We start from the raw sequence: 20254 nt of genomic DNA, 5'->3' as shown, positions 1-20254 counted from the left end.
AATAATAAACACCTATCTGTAAGTGTATTGGAAAACAGTTTATGTGCTCAATTAAAAATGTATATCAAACATTGTGGCAGTTATTTTCTTATAAAAAAGAACTATTGATATGTCAAGTGGATTAAAAAGTACCTTTTCTCTTAAGTTCAGAAATGGTGTTAGTAACATCACACGTTTTTGGATTGATTTTTTTATTTGTGGGATTACGTTTTGCAGTGATTTTTAACCACTTGTGATCAATATGATGCGTATTTCACAATGGTTGGCCAATATTTCACTACAATGTACAACAGAATGTTTCTTTTGTTAACATTGTAGTAATCGTGTAAGTTTTGAATACTAAGCACAATCACATTTCACTTAACCAATGGAGCTAGTAAAAATTGAAACTTTGGGAATCATACCCATTATCATTGAAGCAGAAATCCTTTTTTGCATGTTGTCAACATGACAACATAAAATATTTGTTAATGTGTGTACTTGCCTACATCAGCAAATATAGTTCCTGGCCTACACTGTCCTTTATTTCTTCTCCCTTTTTGCTTCTGTAGCCACTAACTCAATGAATGATGTGTGACTGCAGTAAGATGTCTAACCCTGGGACCCTTGCCTCCTTTGGCTCTCTGCCACATGGAATCATGGGCATAATTTTCCTCAAACACTGTCATAATTTTCTCCTGTATTTAAGAACAGTTGGTAACGTTCTATGGCATGTTGTGTATATACCTTTTATCATAAAAGTTAATATTCTTCCTTCCTCTGACCCTTTCTGTATTAACAATCTCATTTCCTCTTGCTCTTTGGCACAGTTTCTCAGCTACTTCTAAGTGATCCAGCTGTTATTAGCACATGGGATTCGCTTTTAACTACTTTCCTGTGTGTGCAGATGTTACCCTTGAATTATTGGGAGCCCACTGCTTCCTAAGGCAGGCCATTCCATGTCAAAAGAGCTTTTCTCTTTGCTATATAAATCAAGTATATGTGTATGATTTTTACATTTCTCTTTGTGTGTATGTCAGTGTAAGGTCTTCTTAGTTGTTTTGCTTAATGCATGGAATGTCTACAGTGGTGCATTAAGTTGTACGGAAGGATCGCAGCACCTGGCACTTCTACATTTTTATGCCTGGATACTCCCTCCCACCTCCCAGGACCACAGCAGTGTGAGCTGTAACTTTAGGCATAGCACTTTTTTTTTTTGAGACAGAGTGTCACTCTTTCACCCTACGCAGAGTGTTGGTGGCATTATAGCTCACAGCAACCTCAAACTCTTGGGCTCATGCCATCCTCTTGCCTCAGCCTCCCCAGTAGCTGGGACTACAGGTGCCTGCCATGAAGTATGGCTAGTTTTTCTATTTTTAGTAGAGACAAGGGTCTCATTCTTGCTTAAGCTGGTCTTGAATTCCTGAGCTCAAATGGTCCCACCTCCGTCTCCCAGTGTGCTAGAATTATAGGCGTGAGCCACCGTACCCAGCCAGGATATCACTTTCTTAATACATGTTTGCTGTCCAGGCCACCTTCTAAATAGAGAACTATTTATATGTGAAAGTTTATATATTTAAATATATTTATCAAAAATAGTAAAATCTCCATCTAGAAAATAATTCTGTGGGCCTACTTCCTGGGTGAAGGACTCAACTACAACTTATACTTTGGACTTTACCTTATAAATGCAAATAATGTAACCTAATTGTATGTACCCTCATATTAATCCAAAATAAAAAAAGATAAAATAAAGATAAAGGAAACAAAGTAAGATAACTTTTAAGTTAAAAAAACAAAAGAATTCTTTGAATTTTATTGTAAAGACTGAATACAAGCCTGATCATATCCATGCTCACCCCCACACACAGCAAAATGCCAAACATTACCACTTGCTTTACTAAGAAAACATTACCTGTTGTATGTATATTTATTTATAACTGGTTAATGAAGAAAATGTTACATGTTATATATGTATCTAGACTTCAAACAGTCTGGTTTTCTATATGTGTAATGCACTATTATTTTCTAGATCATAGAACAATTGATATATTATGCCCTAGTGTGAAATTTCATATAATGCAGGAAAAATATTGATAGTTTTGCCTGGATGTCACAATGTGAATATGAGAAAATACCTTAGCCTTATTAATCTAAAAATAAAATTAATAGTTTTCAAGAAGTCTATATGGCCTGAACTTTCTATTAGTATCTCCAAATTAACATCCCTGAATGCCTTTGCTTTTAAACTACTTCAAAAATTATTTCCATAACAATTTTAATTGAGTCTCCTGTGAGGCTATTTTTGTCATTGTAATCAACCATAGCCTATAATTCTATTCCAATCAAAATCTTTAACACTTGGCAGTAAACCGAAAGTAGACACTTGTGTATATGTGACAGTTATGTGGGTTTCTTTTGAACTCCCTCGACCCCACCGGAGAAACCCCATAACTGAGTGTGATAACTGACTGTGGAGACCACGGGCTGCCTTCATTTGTCCCCAACAATGTGGAAAATATTGTTCAGGGTCAGCTGGGTAGGGTCACCCCCACTTGAAGCCTGTCTAAATTAGATAAAAGAAGAGTGAGAGACATTTCACTAAGGCTGTATTTCCTTTTGTGACCAGTAAGTACTGAGCAGTTGGTAGACTGGCTTTTGTGGTAGATTGCAGTGGAGCCATGGTTGGCTTGGGGTCAGGTGGGTAGCACAGGTATGGGGAGCAAAGGGGCAGGCTCCTCTCAGCCCACATCACTCTGTTGTGTAGCTTTGCAGGTCCTAAATTACCAGCAGTGAATTATTCTTTTTCAGTTCTTATTATTACCAGATTTCTTTAAAGCCCACTTTTATGTCTGCCCATTAATCATCTATATAATTTTAGAAGGCAAAATGCATGAGGCACAGAGCTAATTATGCATTCTATTATGTCTTTAGATATCTGGATGAAAGTCATGTTCTAACACTCAATCCCTTCCCTAAAACTCATTTCCACAAGTGATGATTTAATGATCTATTTACTTTAAAGGTTTGCCTTTGGGGACAAGGATTATCCTGGTTAGCTCCACTTGAAAGAATAGACTTTTATTTCATAGAATCTGTAAGCATTTAGAAAAATCACTGCAGGCTTTGAAAATACATTTTTTTTTTTTTTGTAGAGACAGAGTCTCACTTTATGGCCCTCGGTACAGTGCCATGGCATCACACAGCTCACAGCAACCTCCAACTCCTGGGCTTTAGCAATTCTCTTGCCTCAGCCTCCCGAGTAGCTGGGACTACAGGTGCCCGCCACAACGCCCAGCTATTTTTTGGTTGCAGTTCAGCCAGGGCCGGGTTTGAACCTGCCACCCTCGGTATATGGGGATGGCGCCTTACCGACTGAGCCACAGGTGCCGCCCCTGAAAATACATTTTACACAAAATGTTGAAACCCATGCTTTGGCTACTTGTAGGTAGAAATGATCCCCTCTACTTAGGCAGAATATGAGCACCATTGCATCCACAGTTTTCAGATTCCATGATTAAACAGGGACCAACCAGCTGTGGAGACGTGTATGAAGGCAAACTTCCACTTTGTTTTTCAATTCTAAAGCCAGTATGTGTGAATAACACAAGAATTATCAAGAGATGACATGATTATTAAATGTGATGGTTGCTAATCAATTTTCCTTGATCAATTTAGTTCTACCACTCATGGCCAATCTATTATGTTACATATAACTGGCTAGCTAAGAAGGCAAACATTAGTCACATGTGTTCCTTTCTATTTGATCTCTCAGTTTTTCTTCTGCTCTGCAGGTTTGAAAAACATCATTTTTCAATATAATTACATCCATGAATCCTAAGCATAAGCCACCCACTTGATTATGCAGAGATCATTTCCTATGTTTCTAAAAGTAGAGTGCAGTATTTTGCAAGGAGAGGTGACTCTGTGATTTAGCATATATTAATTTCTGTTAGATTGTGCTTTTCTGTGCCCTTGGAATACAGTTCTATAAGAATGTGTGTAAAAATTTTTCCACTATAACCTCTACATTAATATCTTCTAACGCTTAAGTCAAAAAATTACGACTTCAACTAGGTTCTAGATTTAGTGACGACAAAGGCAAAGTGGATTACAGATGGAGGAACACTGTCTCCTTCTAGATGTCAGCGTCCACCCCGGAGCCACATCTGCGGCAGAAGATTTCCTTATTGTGGGTCAGGAAGCCTTCACCCACCAAGGAGACAGAACACTTCCCACAGTTAAAGCATTCGCTATGCCACTGGCGGTCTTGAAAGCAGATAAACTTGGCCCCTCTGAGACCTGTAAAGGAATTGGAGAAAAAGAGTAATCTATCCTTTCAAGGAATCAATTGAATATTCCGTAAGGTACTTCTCGAGAAACTAAAGATAGAGGCAAATAACCAGCAGAGAGTACAGCCTGTCCCTGTGTCCATCTGGGAATGCCCATCCCGGGCAAGTTCCACCTATGCCACACAAGCAGATTCCCAGGTAAATCTGCCATTACTTGTAGAAGTAGGTAGAATGTGGAAATAGAAACCACACATTGTTGGAAGTAGATAAGGTTTGTCAAAGACGGGGAAGGGAATACGGTGTAGTGCCGTGGGAGGAAAGTGTAGGCTTTGTAGTCAGAGATATCTATGTGTGAATATCATTTCCCTTTCTCTCTGTGTGGCCTTAAGTTTGCTTAGCTGAAAAATAAAGATAAGATGAAACAAATGTATATTTCTTAGCCTGGTGTCTGATATTTTAATGTCTTTTAGTTCTCTTCTCTGCCCTCAGTTTTTCCATGTTTAACCTGACATAGAATAAGTCCCTTGGTTACAGGGTTTTAAACACAATTGTGAGAAAGCCCAAATAGAGGATTTCCTCCAGGCCATCATACAAGGTCTGACTTAACTAAGTTCGTGAACTCATCCTAGAAAAAGTGCTACCTGCCTCAGTGCTGACTATCACTATGGTCACCTGTGAAGAACTCCCCTTGGGAAGCAATGCCCCAATGCCAGTGCCTAGTCCATCATTCAAAGCAATTTTCTAACTCTTTTCCTGGAGTGACCATAGTAATATGTAGCACTTTTTCTAGGATGAGTTCATGAACTTAATCCTATAATCATCCTAATGTGATGACCTTTTTACCCCAGTCAGAGACAACTTCAGCTTTGGGTGAACTGAACTGGTCACTCTGGCCACTGAGACCATGCTATGCAGTGATTAGTTTCTAAGCCTGTCAGTCCCCAGCACTGTGACTTGGGCCTCACCCGAACCATTTTGTTTCTTTAAAAAGTAGTAGAATTTGAATCTTTAGTGAGGCTCTGATCTTTGTCTGTCTGATTCCAGGGTAAAGTTCAAGAAGTTGTACAGGAATTGGGAAGAGGTTAACATGGTCTATTCTTGGGTCTTTATTTCCTTGACCTTTTTTTTTTGAGTCTCACTGTGTCACCCTTGGTAGAGTGCTTTGGCATCACAGCTCACAGCAGCCTCAGTCTCTTGGGCTTAAGTGATTCTCTTGCCTCAGCCTCCCAAGTAGCTGGGACTACAAGGTGCCTGTCACAATGCCGGGCTATTTTTTTGTTGTAGTTGTCATTGTTGTTAGGCAGGCCTGGGCTGGGTTTGAACCTGCCAGCCCCAGTGTATGTGGAACCTTCGTGGCTGAGCTACAGGCACTGAGCCACCTTGACCTTTTCTCCAAGCAATCTTTGTGCTATGGACTTCCTCTAGTTTGCTTATCATTCTCAGAATGAGGCTAAGATAGTTCATGTGTTGATTTGCATACATTTTCCAAATATTCCATTTGGAATGGTGAAGTGCAAGGGTGAGTTCTAGTTGAGATAAAAATCTTCTTACATATGCTAATAACCCATTATTTTCCATCCTGAAAACCTTACTTGTCTTTATATATAATTTAGTGGTTCATGAAGAAATTTGTGTCAAATTTCTCTACTTTCCTTGATTGAATTTATAGCTTGCTTATCTGTGATTCTATCATTACTTTCTAATAAGCGTAAATCAATTGTGTCCCAATTAATTCCCTTAATGTCATCAAAAACATTAATAAGCAGACTGTAAGAGTAATATTCTATATGTATATAAATCATATCTGTTCATAAAACTAATTATTACATGTCTAGCATTTTGATGCTCATGAATTTTAAAAATATTTTATTAGTTAGTTTTATATAAGTGGCAAATGTGATTCTTCAAGAATTTTGCAAAGAAGGAAAAATAGTAACATCTGGCAGCAAGACTTTAAGAGAGGAATGGCCCAACATGTGAGATGTTTGTAAATTGTTCCAAATTGGGGTATGTTTACTCCCTTAGGTCATGAGAGTTATTTGCAGTAAGAAAGCCATCCAGAAAATAGATCTCTGGTACATGTTTTATCTGTTTTCATAAGTTTTTGACAAGTCAGTGTAATAAGAGCTAGCATTTGTTGGGTGTTTGAATATGCCCATCACTAGTTTAAGCCCTTTGTGTGTGTTATTGTATGTAGCCCTTGCCTTAACTTCCTGCGGTAGATATTAACATCATCTCCCAATGTGCAGACAAAAGCCAAGGAACCATTTGCCCAAGGTTATCCAACTAGAAAGCAGCAGATTTGGGATCCACGCCCAAGGCTCTTTGCCTTTAGAAGCTATGCTTTTCACCTCATGGAATTAGGTTAGACTTTATCTTTTGTAAAATATAATCAGGAACATTAGCATCTTTCTCTGAAAGATAGCTAATACATGAGCCTGTTCAACTCTTCTTTCTGCAAATGAGGCAGATGAGGACCTTGGAGGAGAGGTAAGCTATTTGCCCAGGTCACACAATAATCAGGTAGAGGAAGACCACATCGCTTACTTCCCAGTCCAGAGCACTGCTCATCAATCAAGTTGCTTCACTTATTCCCAGTAGTTTGAGCAGCTAATCATATCTTAAAGAAGGAGAAAAAATTGTAGCTATACCTGGAGGTTGTTTAAATGAAGCAAGTTTATTGTGATGGGATTAAAAAAAATTAACCTGATGATTTATAAATAGATTTGGTTAATACAAAATAGTATTTTGAAAACATTCTAACATAGCTTCTTTTTAAAATTAGTTAATCTTTAACTGGTGAGTAAAAATTATATATATAATATGTAACATAATATTTTGATGTAGGTACACATTTGGAATGGCTAAATCAAGCCAATTAAGGTATTCATTGCCTCATTCACTTATCTGTGTGTGTCTGTGTATGGGGGGGGGTAAGAATCTTAAAAATCTACTCTCTTTGCAGTTTTCAAGTATATATAAGAGGTAATTAGTAAAGTCACTATGCTGTACAATAGATCTCTTGAATTTATTACTGTTGTCTAACTGAAATTGTGTATCCTTTGACCAAAAATTACAAAGCTTCTTAACAGTTACAGACAAATGAGAATGGGGATGGTCAGGGACATGTGTAGGTGATGTACTGTTTGCATGAATGCAAACTTTCATGCATGAATGCATGACTGCTCAACTTTCCAAACATAAATCCATGGCACTATCAGAATTTCCTATGGTACATCAGCTCAGAGACCTCAACTTTAAGAAGCACTGCCGCATGGCTTGTAGATAGCTAATGATCAGATCAAGAACTGCTAAAGTGAGTTGAAAGTTTTTGCAAGCCTTTCTGTCTCTCACATCTCAATCACAAAGCCAAAAGAGGATCAAGATAATTAGTAGACATTCCCTTTAAACCGACTATTCTAGATTAAATATGTAATATTGCATTTGGGCTACTTTGGGGTTAGGTATTTTGTTCTTCATCATCCTCATGTTTCTGTGTAGAACAAAGTTGTTTTCCTATTTGAACATAAAGAAGCCGAGCTTAGTGATTGATCTGGAACAATCTATCAGAAAAATCGCTTAGACATATGAATCTGTGATAAATCACAATTGAAACCCAAGTTCCAAGCTTGCAGAGGCTGTTTGAAGATATTATTAGCCACTTGAGCCCCTAGAGCACGTTAAATCCATTTTGATTTGTTTAACTTTCTTACCTCCTCATTGGAGCTCTCTTTTGTTCTGATCCAATTCAAGAAAAGTGTTACTGCAGAATAAATTCACTGTGATTGTAAATTTTACTAAGGAGCTTCGGAGCTCTAGGAACTGTTGTATTTCTGAAAGTGCCATTTTCTAACTAAATTCAGTGGAGATGGTGGCTTGTTCTCTTGGCTATAGGAGTTGCCTAGTGTGTAGAAGGCAGGGTGCAACTGCAACTCCTAGCAGGGTCCCAGGAGGTCACAAAGCCAAGTGATGAGACAGGGTATGAGGACCAGAGCATGCCTGTCCCACGCAACAGGGCAGCCATCCAGCTCCATGTGACCATGACCCAGATGGAGAAGATGAAGGCTGTCTGTTCTGCCATGGCTGGTTCTTAATTTACTTTTAGGTACAGACATGGATTTTACATTAGTTATTTCCAAACATATTTAGGCCAAACATAACCTACCTGCTGGCCAGATGTAGCTGATGGGCCAATGTGAGATTCTAACAAATATGTGTCCTCTGTATAGACAAACAGGGTCACACTATTTGTCCAAGTTACTCCCTCCCTCCTTCCCTTTGGAAGTCAGCGAAATCCTGCCAAGTTGGGGTCTGCAGTGAAACTCTTTCTTTGGGTTGGAAAATGCATGAAGTTTCAACTTCTATTTTGTTAGATGGATGTTTGAAGATGAAAGAGGAGGAAAGTGATGAAATAATCTTTAATTCTATGTTACACATGTATAAACTGAACTAAAAAATTAAATATAATTAAGAATACCAGGAACAAAGAGTAGAAATATGGTATTTACACCTCATTAAGTGACCATAAACTGTCAAAAAGAATAGCTGTTGGGTATCTCAAATGTCATGCTAGCTTCAGTTTCTTTATTATAGGATTAGCCTTTTAGAAGTATCTCTGAGGTTTTTACCTTGAAACCTATTTAACATGAATCAACTTATCATTGCATTATTTGCAAGTCATATCACATGTATTTTTTTCAGTAAAATGCTGTCTTGTTTTCTTTCATCTGTTCATAAGTGCACTTCATAATTGCAAGTGAAAAGAGAGAAAAGAGAATAATAAATTTGTTAGAAGTATCTTAAAATGAAGTTTAATTAATTCCTGACCTATGTCATCTTAATTATTATAGCTTCAGATGTTCTCTACAATAGTTGTGTTTAATTAAAAATCTTTTCTGCCTTAAGGATGCTTGGCCCTACCTATTTGAGAACTAAGGAGAATTCTGATTTATTAGTAACTCTTTCTCTCACTCACATCTTCAATGGAGCTCTTGGTGAAGGTCTTCTTTGACTTCTCAGCTCAGTCTGTTCTCCTTCTTTCTCAAACTGAACAACCAGTACCATAAGGTATAGAATGTAATTACCCTTTAGAGAGTATAGCCCCCCAAATTATACTCTGTACTTTCCTTGAGGGGGGGTCATGTAATATGTATACTGATATATGAACACCTAGTTGTGTTTAATCTCAAAAGAAACATAAATGAAAGATTTGCATAAATTAACTAGACAGCATTTGACATAAATGTCTCATCATCTGATCACATGAAACTAAAGAACTTACCAGTGATAGGTTTGAAACAGGCTGCACACTTTTTGGCATAGAGATAGTGGTAGCAGTCCAAGCAGAATGGATAATCATCTTTGGACATAAACGCTTCATTACAGAGCTCTTTCCTACAGCCACTACACAGAAAACACTCTTTATGCCACAGCTGGTCACGAAATGTTACTCCACCTGAAGTTATCACCTACAGAAGGATCACAAAAAAGATAATGGCCATGGGAGCCATTACAATTCAGATCATTTCATGGTTCTCTTCTCTGTCCACAGCTGATGCTTTGGGCTACTCTATCATCTTGTGTTAGGATGTTCTTTTCCTTAAACATGTCTGTTTGTTTGAATGAGTGTGAGAAGCCAGAGGCTACGGAAATTACCTAGAACTGGCAAAAATTGAAAATTGTGTTAAAAAGTGTCAAATATGTATACACATTTTAAGAAATGAAAAATCTGTATTAAAATTATGTACTCCATAGATACCAATAACATTTGTTATCTTGTATATCCTATCTTGCAGCTCTTGTAATTGCATGAGTCAAATATGACTTGAGTATTACAATTTTAATATAGTTTTTTCCTTTCTTGAAATGTATGTACATTTTTTGACATCCTCCATATTTTAATTTTTCTCCTGCAGTGGGAACAGAGACAGGTAGGACAATATTGGACTCAAGAAAAACAAAATGAGATCCTCAAATTACTTCCTCATACTTACCTGACTTTTCTTATTTTGGTCTTCAAAGATCTGTCTTTAGAACTATTTTCTATAGCCATCTCTAATTTTCAAGGATTCTAAAAACATTCTACTTTTTCCTTAAAGCTTTACACCAGGTCCAAGAATATCCAGCAGTAGCATTCCTGAATAGAATTGGTCAGCACCATCATTGTTTTCTTGGCGGTAGGAGTTGCCTAGTGTGTAGAAGGCAGCAGGTGGAGTGGTTAAGAGTACGAGTTCTGGGCCTTAGTGGGAAGGAGGGAGGGAATCACTTGGACAAACTAATAATAATGCTAATAATAACTAACATTTTTAAAGTGGTTTTTCAGTCCTTAGCATTCTTCCAAGGGATGACCTCTTCTGAATATTCTCTGCACCTCTGCACCATAGAGACTATAATTATTGCCCCTGTACAGATGAGCAGCTACTGAGGGTTAGAGTCATCAAGTTACCTGCCATGGCCACAGAGATCTAGGATTCAAACCTGCACAATCTGACTCTGCAGCTTGTATGCTTAACCATACTGTACAATACTGAGTCAGGTTACTTTGCGCTGATAAGCAGTTAACGAGTCCTCAGGAATGAATTAATAGATACTAAAGGACAAAAACATTCTTGGAATGCAATCCAACATTGTATCTAGCAATGGGGTGCTACTGGATTCAGGACTTAAAGTAGGGAACACTGATTGTATGTGTGCATTGAGCCTTAAGGTGTGACATGATGATGTACCAGAGATGATAATTAATTTCCCGTAAGATAATATAAAGTTTTTCTAAATAATTTTAATCCAGGAATTCTACTTTTAAAAAAGGTAACATATCTTTATTGAGATGTTATTAAGATCTTTATTATTATTTGGATAGATAAATACTGGACAAATCTTCTGAAACTATTTTTAAGTCATATCATCTTTCAAATCCATGGCTACTGAGCTCCTGGAGTTGCTGCAGGATCGGAAATGTGTCCATATAAATGCTTATGATCACTGAAGCAATGGGACATGTGAGATGGTTCCTACAAGTTTTGTATTCCAATTAACTAGATAGTGAAAACGCAGAGCCTGTTTTAAACTATATTATTGTTTACAAACTCAAAAATGTTGTTTGTGTTGTGGACTTCTGAGAGAAGTATTCTGAAGAATTTTTAATCTTATAACAAATATCATAGGAATTAAAGATATTTGATATAAGTTATTTTTCCCTAGAGGAAAAAGGCATGCTATTCTGAATATGTAAATGGGAAGCATGATAGTGTGTGTGAAGCAAAGCAATTTAAAATACCCCCTACTGACTTCAAATGCCTTATAGCAGGCACAGCAGAATTCAGGATTCGTTTGATTTGCTTGGCCTAATGATTATCAGGCAATGCTTAAAAGATTTGAAACTTGAAAAACGTATTCACAGCAAAACAAAACTTGGTATATACACCAAAGACTTAATTGGGGAGAAGAAACTTTGGAGCATTAAAAATAGTTTACTTGTGATTATATTCCTTTTGAAGAGGTAGGAAGGTTAAGATGAAGTCTTGTATCTAAGCTTGGATTTTGCCAGTGATTGATCCCAGGATTTAAAACAAGTTTCTTATCTGACAAAGTGGAGGCAGTAAGGATTTTGCGCTCAGTAGGTGACAAAGCACGGAGAATACATTTAAAACTCTTTTTGAACTCTGAGGAGTTTGAATTGAAATCACTTGTAGTTTGAGATCACTAGGTTTTGGTAGAAAATAAATTTTAATGTAACACAAATCTCTGGAAAAAAGTTCTAAGAGCCTGGTTGTCAGGTAGTTTTTGAAAGAATGGCATTGCCAGTATAAATCATCTAACACAAAAACATCCCTGCACACAATGGTGGGCTGGCTCCAGTGTTTGCTTCTCTCTTGATCATCTGGGGGATTAACTTGCTTTATGAGCTTGTTTTGCAGAACTGGAAAAATACTGAACAAAAGAGGGTATGTGGCCCCTCAGCTTCTACCAGAGCTCCCCTTCAGCAGCCCTCTGACTATATTCCAAGAAATCAGATAAAACCAACCTTTTCTTGAGCCTTGAAAAACCCTAAGCAGACAGCAGGGGTACAGGCACCTCCCCCACATTCCTGCCAGACCTCTAGACAGACTCACTGGGGGAGGGAGAGGCAGTTTCACAGCCATTTCTGTTATCAACTTACAACATTAACCCTTTATTTATCCTTTATAATTCCCTATCAAAGTCCTCAGCCTCTTTGGCTTGGGGCCAGCACCTTCCTCTTCTTCCTTTCACATGCTACACCATCTTTCTCTCCTCTCTCTCTCCAGCAAAATAAACTTTTTCTTCACTATCCTACTTCCTGTGTGAAAATCTTTCTCTACCCCTTGTGAGCTTTCCACCCTTAAATCACCCTTTCTGTCTTTGGTTTGGGTTGAAAAAAATTGTTTAGCTTGGATCATCTCAATCAAAACCATTTATATCTATCTAGCTTTCCTTAAAAGACTTGTGGTTTTGAAAATCAAATAGAATTTAATCTGGCATGTCAAGATCTGTCTACTACCCAATATAAATATTTCACAAATGTTTGATGACTTCAGATCATATCCTAAATATAGTCAGGCTCCTACAACCTGGGAAATGCCAGCACTTTGGCCCAGACAGAGCTCAGCACTGATGTACTAGAGAAGTTCCTCTCGTAAACTTTTATAGCATTGAAAGTTATTTTATATTGTGTCCAATAAATGATTTTAAGATAATTCTCATAAGTGTCATTAATGTTTTAGCCTGAGTCTTTAAGAAATAAAGCCTAAAATGGGCCAAAACAATTTCTCAAAACAGTGAGATAAAACTATTTTATTTCCAGTATGTTTTTAAATGCATGTTGTTAACTCTGACTAATTTTGGAGCTTTATTTGTCACAGGGTCATGGGTTGACTGCTGCTTGTAAAGTCATTTTCTAAGTCAGTGTTTCTGGTAGATGGAGATCTCAAGATATAAGATGATTTCATGTCATGTTATGAGCAACTGTAATTCACAGTCATCATTATGGCACAATTTAATAATTATGACTTAGAATAGTGTACTGATGCCTCCTAAAATGCAGTACCAGCATTGTTAACACACGTAGAGAACCACTGTGTGTGTGCATATGTATTTGTATATGCACCTGTAGAGAGTGGGAGTGAGACTTCTGTCTGTCCAGATGCAAATATCTTAAGAGATCTGTCAAAGTTGCCCGTGGATCAAAGATGTTGTTTTTCATGTTTACATTGTGTTTTCATGTTTTTCATGTTTACATTGTGTTTTCATGATTAAGCTTCCTCATCACAATGCACAGTACCATTTCAAACTCTGGATGCCTCACTGGTCAAGGATTCCTTCTAGAACATCCTTTTGTATTTTATGGAATATAGGCAGGCTTTATCAAATTGATAGACATGAGTGATTTCTTCACAAGATAGAAAAGAATTGGAAAAAGTATACTTAGAAATTGACATTTTTGTTCCTATAACAAAATGTGTTTTGAGTGGAAAACCAAGTCCAAAGGCCCTATATGTACTCTAGAACTTGAAGTGAAGGAACTCTCAGCTCTCAGTTTTTATGTCTTTGGACTTGGTTTTCCACTCAAAAAGTTCATCCCCCTCATGAACTTGGCACTCTGCTGAACCTATGATCTAGGAAAGAAGAGAGCCTCAGGGCAAGGAGACATAATGTGAGGAGGTAAACATCCTGCCTAAATCAGTTTCCTCAGTCACTCTGCAATGCAAATCGGTAGAATTGAGTAGGTTAAAAATTATTTTCTATTTTAATTTTGTGAAGGCAAAAAAAAAATGGAAACCTAATTAACACATGTATATGTAAAAATAAAAATTAAAAATAACCCATATAGAAAAAAATTATTTTCTAATGAACATTCTATATTCAAAATTCAAAGGGGGATGTGTGTCCTCTTCTAGAATACTTGATATTTTCTATAAAAGCAGTGAATAAAACAGGACTACCAAATCACTTGAACGGTTTGAAATACTAACTTCATGTTGTGGGTGGAATTTTATTTAAAAAAAGTTCATCTTCATCTTACCACAGCTAGTGGATATGCTGGAATTCAAAATCAACATGAATGTGTAAATACAAACATGGTAGACAGTTATATATGGTGTAGCTAAAAAGCAATGCGCCTAGAAGTTTCCACAAGCTTCATCCTCTTTAGATAATTACCTTCTTACAAAAGTTGCAGTGTTGAGCAAACTGTTTCTCAAAACACAGCACACAATAATTGCCACTGTCTTTGGAGATTAAAGGCTTCGTTCCTATTGGCTGCCGGCAGTGCTCGCACACAAAGCAGGTTTCGTGCCAGTAGTTTCCCTTAAATTCCATTTTGCGGGAACCTGTACCCCAAAAGTAAGCACCTGTTAGTACAAGCCAAGCATAATTTGATTTCCATGAAGCACACATAGATCAAATTACCTAAAAAACAGGTTTTTTTTTTTTAAGTGACAAATGAATTGTCTGTTTAGAAAATAGTATTTAGCCCGTTTCAGAAACATCATCTAGGAAAATAAAGGTTCCTAGAGTTCACCTATTACGATGGTAAATCGCTCTTTGATGAATCCTTCTTTCTGATGTCCTGGTTATGCCTAGGCCGGGGCGTTTCACATAGCGTTTTGGTACACGTTTTATCTTTGTTCTGAGGGTCAGGTTCTGCTTTGAAATGTTTCTGAAAGTTACGTTTATTCAAGAATAAGGAATGAACGATCGTTTTATTTCTAAAGCACACCAAATGAGATCCAGCGAGGGTAAGAAGGACGCCTTTCTGGAAGGCAGGGTGTGGTGACGGCCGCGGCCACGCGCGGGCGCCCGCGGGTCGGCGCGGCAGGTGCGAGGCGAGCCCCGGCTTACCCGGCATGATGGTTCTCTTGCAGTGGAAGCAGCGGGAGGAGCACTCGTTGGAGTAGCACTCGGTGCACAGCAGGCGCTCGTCCTTGGCGGCAAATGGCTTTTCCACCAAAGAGCGTTTGCATTTGGTGCACTTGAAGCATCCCTCGTGCCAGTGACGGTCTTTGTAACAGAGATCCTTCGAGACAGGACATAAAAGTTAATTAAATGTGTTTGCGACAAAACAGGCCATTTTATGACAACATTGGACGTTCCTGGGCCTTTAGCGCCAGTAGGTTGTGCCAGTTGCTTGAGGGAAGTTGTTATTGACACTGACACCCGTACAGAGGAGATTCTCTGGGGGAATTAAAAGCCAGAGCCTGGGGCTTTTTTAGTGGGTCACTAAGGGCAGCTGGAAAATCCGTGAAATTCTCTATTTCTTCAAATTCTATGTTCCTCTTATGAACTACAGACAGATGAAAAATACCACCACCTAACTAAGGCAGAAAAGGAAGGAAGGAAGGAAGGTTTGAAGGAAGGAAGTGTATTGTAGTAGGAATGAGCACAATGGGGTTTAGTAGAAATGAGCCTTGATTTTTAATTCAGAAAACACAGATTCTTAATCTTTATACCTTTCCTTATTTATAGTCCTGTCATTGTAGAACCTATTCAATACTCTAGCTGTGTAACTTTGAGCAAATAGCTTAACTGCTTTGATGTTTAGCATCCTAACCTACTTGGTGAGATCATGTGAGGATTAAATGTGTTATATTTTTATAGTGCTGAGCATAGTGACCAGAACTTGATTAACAGTAACTTCTAAGATCTTATATCCAGCAGTAGAGAAATGGTGTTAAAAGTCAACGCTAAATAAAAAGAGGCATTCTAAAACATGTCTGCTCTTCGTATAGGGTGATTCTGTGAACTGGGGAGAGTCCTACCTTGGAATCCGATTCAATTGGTTCTTTGCACTCCTCACAATAGTTAGAAAAGATATGGTCATAACATGAAACACAGTAGGGACTGTCATCCTTCAGGACATACTTCTTCCCAAGAAGTGATGCTGTGCAGTATTGGCAATCAAATTGAACAGTTGTCATTTTTGTTTGAACCTGTGAATAAGAAAATCATTCTTGTTTATAAAAGCAGAATTTTGAAATGATAAAGCCTCACTACAGTGTGAGTGAGGTGCTTGAAGAAAGTTATAGTTTCTTAAGCACAAATCCATAATGTTCAAATGTGGTTAAATATGCTCGTAGTCATGGTGACACAGAGTGATTCAGGAAAGGTCACTCTCCCTCATCTTGGTAGTTCTGGTGTGTTTTGCTTTAAAAGAAGAAGAAAAAGAAGGAGAAGAAGAGGCATCAACTGGTAGCCAGATTGTGAAAACATCTTGTATTCATCCTGAGCTACAGTGGAATTCAATGAGGATATGATATGTGTGGAAATGGCATAGTTTCACCTCAAGGATATAAATACAAACTGTTGCTAGGGCTTTTAATAACTATCTTCACTTACTATTTTGCTGGAGAGTCCAGAGTCAGAGCTTGATGGAAATAACAGTCTTTTTTACTCAAACTTAAATAGAAATGAATAATCAAGTACATTGCCATTCTTTTTTTTTTTTTTTTTTGCGGTTTTTGGCCGGGGCTGGGCTTGAACCGACTACCCACAGCATATGGGGCCAGCGCCCTACTCCTTGAGCCACAGGCACCACCCGTACATTGCCATTCTATAGTTTCTGCTTTTATTCCTCAGATCTTCACTGGATTCCTAACAAGGGCTCTGCATGTTAATCCTAGGGTTTTCCAGAACCATCCACAATGCCCAGGACATTCTTTCTACCTGTGACTTCAACTACCCCAAATATGCTAATGAATCCAATATTTCTTTTACTTTCTAGCTTTCGTGTCCTGGACATCTCCATTTATTTAAAAAAATTACTTTTATGTTTTTAATTAAGTTTTTATAGACACAGTCTTGCTCTATTGCCCAGGCTGGACTACAGTGACGTAATCATAGTTCTCCTGGGCTGAAGTGATCCCCACCTCTGCCTTCTGAGTAGCTGGGATTATAGGAACATGCCACCACACCTGGCTAATCTTATTTTTTGTGGAGAGGGGGTCTTGCTATGTTGCTCAGGCTAGTCTCACAAACTCCTGCATCAAGCAGTCTTCCTGCCTTGGTCTTACAAAGTGCTGGGACCAAGGATGAGCCACCATGCCTGGCCAACATCTCCATTCAAATGTCCTATACCAAGTTGACCAAATAAACTCCTCAGCAGATGAGATTCCACCAAAGGCTAAGTCTTTGTGACTACTGTAGAACAATTATCCAGATAGAGAAGTACAAATAAAATCATCAGTGGTAGAAAACAACAGATGAGTGCCTTCATGCTTTAAAGCCAAAGTACTATAGCATAAATAACAGCAGAAGCTGTTTCATTATAGCTATTAATTAAATAGCTAGAATTTATCTGCAAGATTAATTTCATTCTGTTAGATGAATAAAAAATTGATATGAACGGATTCTGATTATTTTATACATTTAGAAAACTTACTAAGGAAGAAAACATAAATTTCAAAACGTTTTAATTTGGCATTGAACATGAATTTTTAATTATTACCAAAAATAGTAGCACGGCTGGGAATGGTGGCTCACACCTGTAATCCTAGCACTCTGGGAAGCTGAGGCAGGTGGATTGCTTAAGTTCAGGAGTTCAAGACCAGCCCAAGCAAGAGCAAGACCTTGTCTCTACTAAAAATAGAAAAATGAGCTGGGCTTTGTGGTAGGAGCCTCTAGTCTCAACTACTCAGGAAACTGAGGCAAGAGGGTCTCTTGAGTTCAAGAGTTTAAGGTTGCTGTGAGCTATGATGCTATAGCACTCCACAGGGAGACAGAGTGAGACTATGTCTTGAAAAAAAAAATAGTAGCACTGATTTTCCTTGGAAAATGAGATTTACCACCATCTTGCCATCTCTGGATTTACTGGAATATAGTAGGAGCTTTGACTATTTTCTAATTCTCTCCCTCCACATTTATTTTAATTTTATGAAAACCAGAAGCTCAATTAATTATCATGATGTTTCTTATAGCACTTTTGATGTTAGCTTGCACTTACTACATTTGCACTGTTATTCTCACACATTTTGCCTTCTCTTATTTTAGTGATGAAGTTCCTGTCACAGTGCCTTGCTGAACATATATTGCTATTAATTCCGTGTGCAGCAGTTTTTCTATAATGTTCCTCACTAATAAGTAGAGAAAAGCCAGAGGATTTGGAACACGTGGGTCTTTTCCCAGGAAAGATGAAAATTCAGAGGAGAACGTTTACAAGGGAACAGGGCCAAAACTATCTGCAAGGAACACTGAATTCTCTGTTTGATTAATTTCACAGAAATGTCCCTTCCTAGTGAATACAAGCACAGTCTGAGGGTTACTTCGGGCTTGGAGACAGCAGGAAAATAGATCTGATTCTCTTGAAAGGTTTAAAAATAAAAGTTTTTTTTTTTTAACATTTACAATGTTGAAGCTTTCATCACTTAATAAAAACAAGATATAGACCTTTAACTTTCATTATTTAATACAGAAAATGTCATTTTCATTATTAATATTCATTTAGTTACAAATATAACTATTTAAAATGTAAATATACATATATATGTATAAAATAACACCACGAAGCATGGTTTATCGGAGTTAAGAACTGCCAGGCTGGCTCAGTGCCCGTAGCACAGTGGTTACGGCATCAGCCACATACACCAAGGCTGACGGTTCAAACCTGGCCCAGGCCAGGTTTGCAACAATGACAACTGCAATAGAAAAATAGCTGGGAGTTGTGGCAGGTGACTTTAGTCCCAGCTTACTTGGGAGGCTGAGACAAGAGAATCACTTAAGCCCAAGAGTTTGAAGTTGCTGTGAGCTGTGACGCCATGACACTCTGCTGAGGGTGACATAAGAATGGAGAAGCACGAATCCTATGTACTCAATTTTGATATGAGGACAATTAAAGACAATTAAGGTTATGGGGGGGTAGGAAAAGCAGAAAGAGGGACGGAGGGAGGGGGGTAGGGCCTTGGTGTGTGCCACACCTTTTGGGAGCAAGACATGATTGCAAGAGGGACTTTACCTAACAAATGCAATCCGTGTAACCTGGCTTATTGTACCCTCAATGAATCCCCAACAATAAAAAAAAAAAAAAAGCTCCAAGAGGAAAAAAAAAGAACTGCCAGGCTATTTCCATTTTGTGAGGCTTTTAATACATTATGAATGAAGAAACAAAAAGTGGATTATGAAATTGGTAATATTCTAATTACTTATGTTAAATCACACGTTAACTATGACAACATTAAGATACTTGTATCTCATGTGGTGATCAGGTCACAAGTCTAAATATAACACAAAATGGTCCTTCCCCATCCTTATCCTATCCCATCCTAACTACACAAGAAGCCTTGCTCCATAGATATTTATTTTTTAAAAACAATTCTTATTTTTATTTTTCCATCTGGCCCTAGTGTGACAAGCTAGCATAATAGTTAACAAATATTATAGGATTTTTTTCCTTCTCTTCTCTGAATATGTTTTTTGTTTTTAAAATGCAGTGAAGGAAGTGAAATGCCAGGCAGGAGTTAAGAAGAAGGTTCTTGAATCAGAATAGTTGGGTCTAAATCCTGGCTCCCTTTCTTATTAACTGGGTGACTTTTTTTTTCTTAATTTCAGATTAATATGAAGGTACAAACAATTAGGTAACAACATCTGCATTTGTTAGGTAAAGACCCTGTTGTAGATGTGTCCCTCACCCAGGAGGTGTGCCCTGCACCCACACCTTGTGCCTGTTAGGTGAGAGCACACCATCCCCCTCCAGCCTCCCCTCTACTCTTTGTCCTTGCCTTTTCCCTCAACTTGAATTTAATTGAGTTTTTCTCTTGTGTGCTCATGTATTTGTTTGTCTTTTGGCTTCATGTTAGTTTTGAGTACATCAGATACTTGCTTTTCCATTCTTATGATACCTTCCTAAAGTGAAATCTTCTCCAACTCCACCCAGGTTAGTACAAAAGATGTAAAGTCTCCGTTTTTTATGGCTGAATAGTATTCCATGCTATACATATATCATACTTTATTAATCCATTCATGTGTTGATGGGCACT

At 37.9% G+C, this 20254-nt stretch overlaps 1 protein-coding gene across 1 annotated transcript in view; it reads right to left on the bottom strand.

The window, feature by feature from the left end:
* Positions 1–4056: 4056 nt before the first annotated feature.
* FHL5 (four and a half LIM domains 5) overlaps positions 4057–20254 on the bottom strand; it is a 41299-nt gene continuing 25101 nt past the window's right edge. Inside the window, exons 2-6 of the mRNA XM_053592689.1 lie at positions 16046–16216; positions 15129–15303; positions 14448–14617; positions 9553–9739; positions 4057–4281 (exon numbers count right to left, since the gene is read on the bottom strand). Of these exons, the coding sequence (XP_053448664.1) occupies positions 4118–4281; positions 9553–9739; positions 14448–14617; positions 15129–15303; positions 16046–16204 (855 nt within the window). The 5' untranslated portion in view covers positions 16205–16216 and the 3' untranslated portion in view covers positions 4057–4117. The remainder of the gene's footprint in view (positions 4282–9552; positions 9740–14447; positions 14618–15128; positions 15304–16045; positions 16217–20254) is intronic.

Source organism: Nycticebus coucang, chromosome 5 (assembly GCF_027406575.1).
Source record: "Nycticebus coucang isolate mNycCou1 chromosome 5, mNycCou1.pri, whole genome shotgun sequence".
NCBI classification, from domain to species: Eukaryota; Metazoa; Chordata; class Mammalia; order Primates; family Lorisidae; genus Nycticebus; species Nycticebus coucang.
This window is presented reverse-complemented; position numbering and strand designations above follow the sequence as displayed.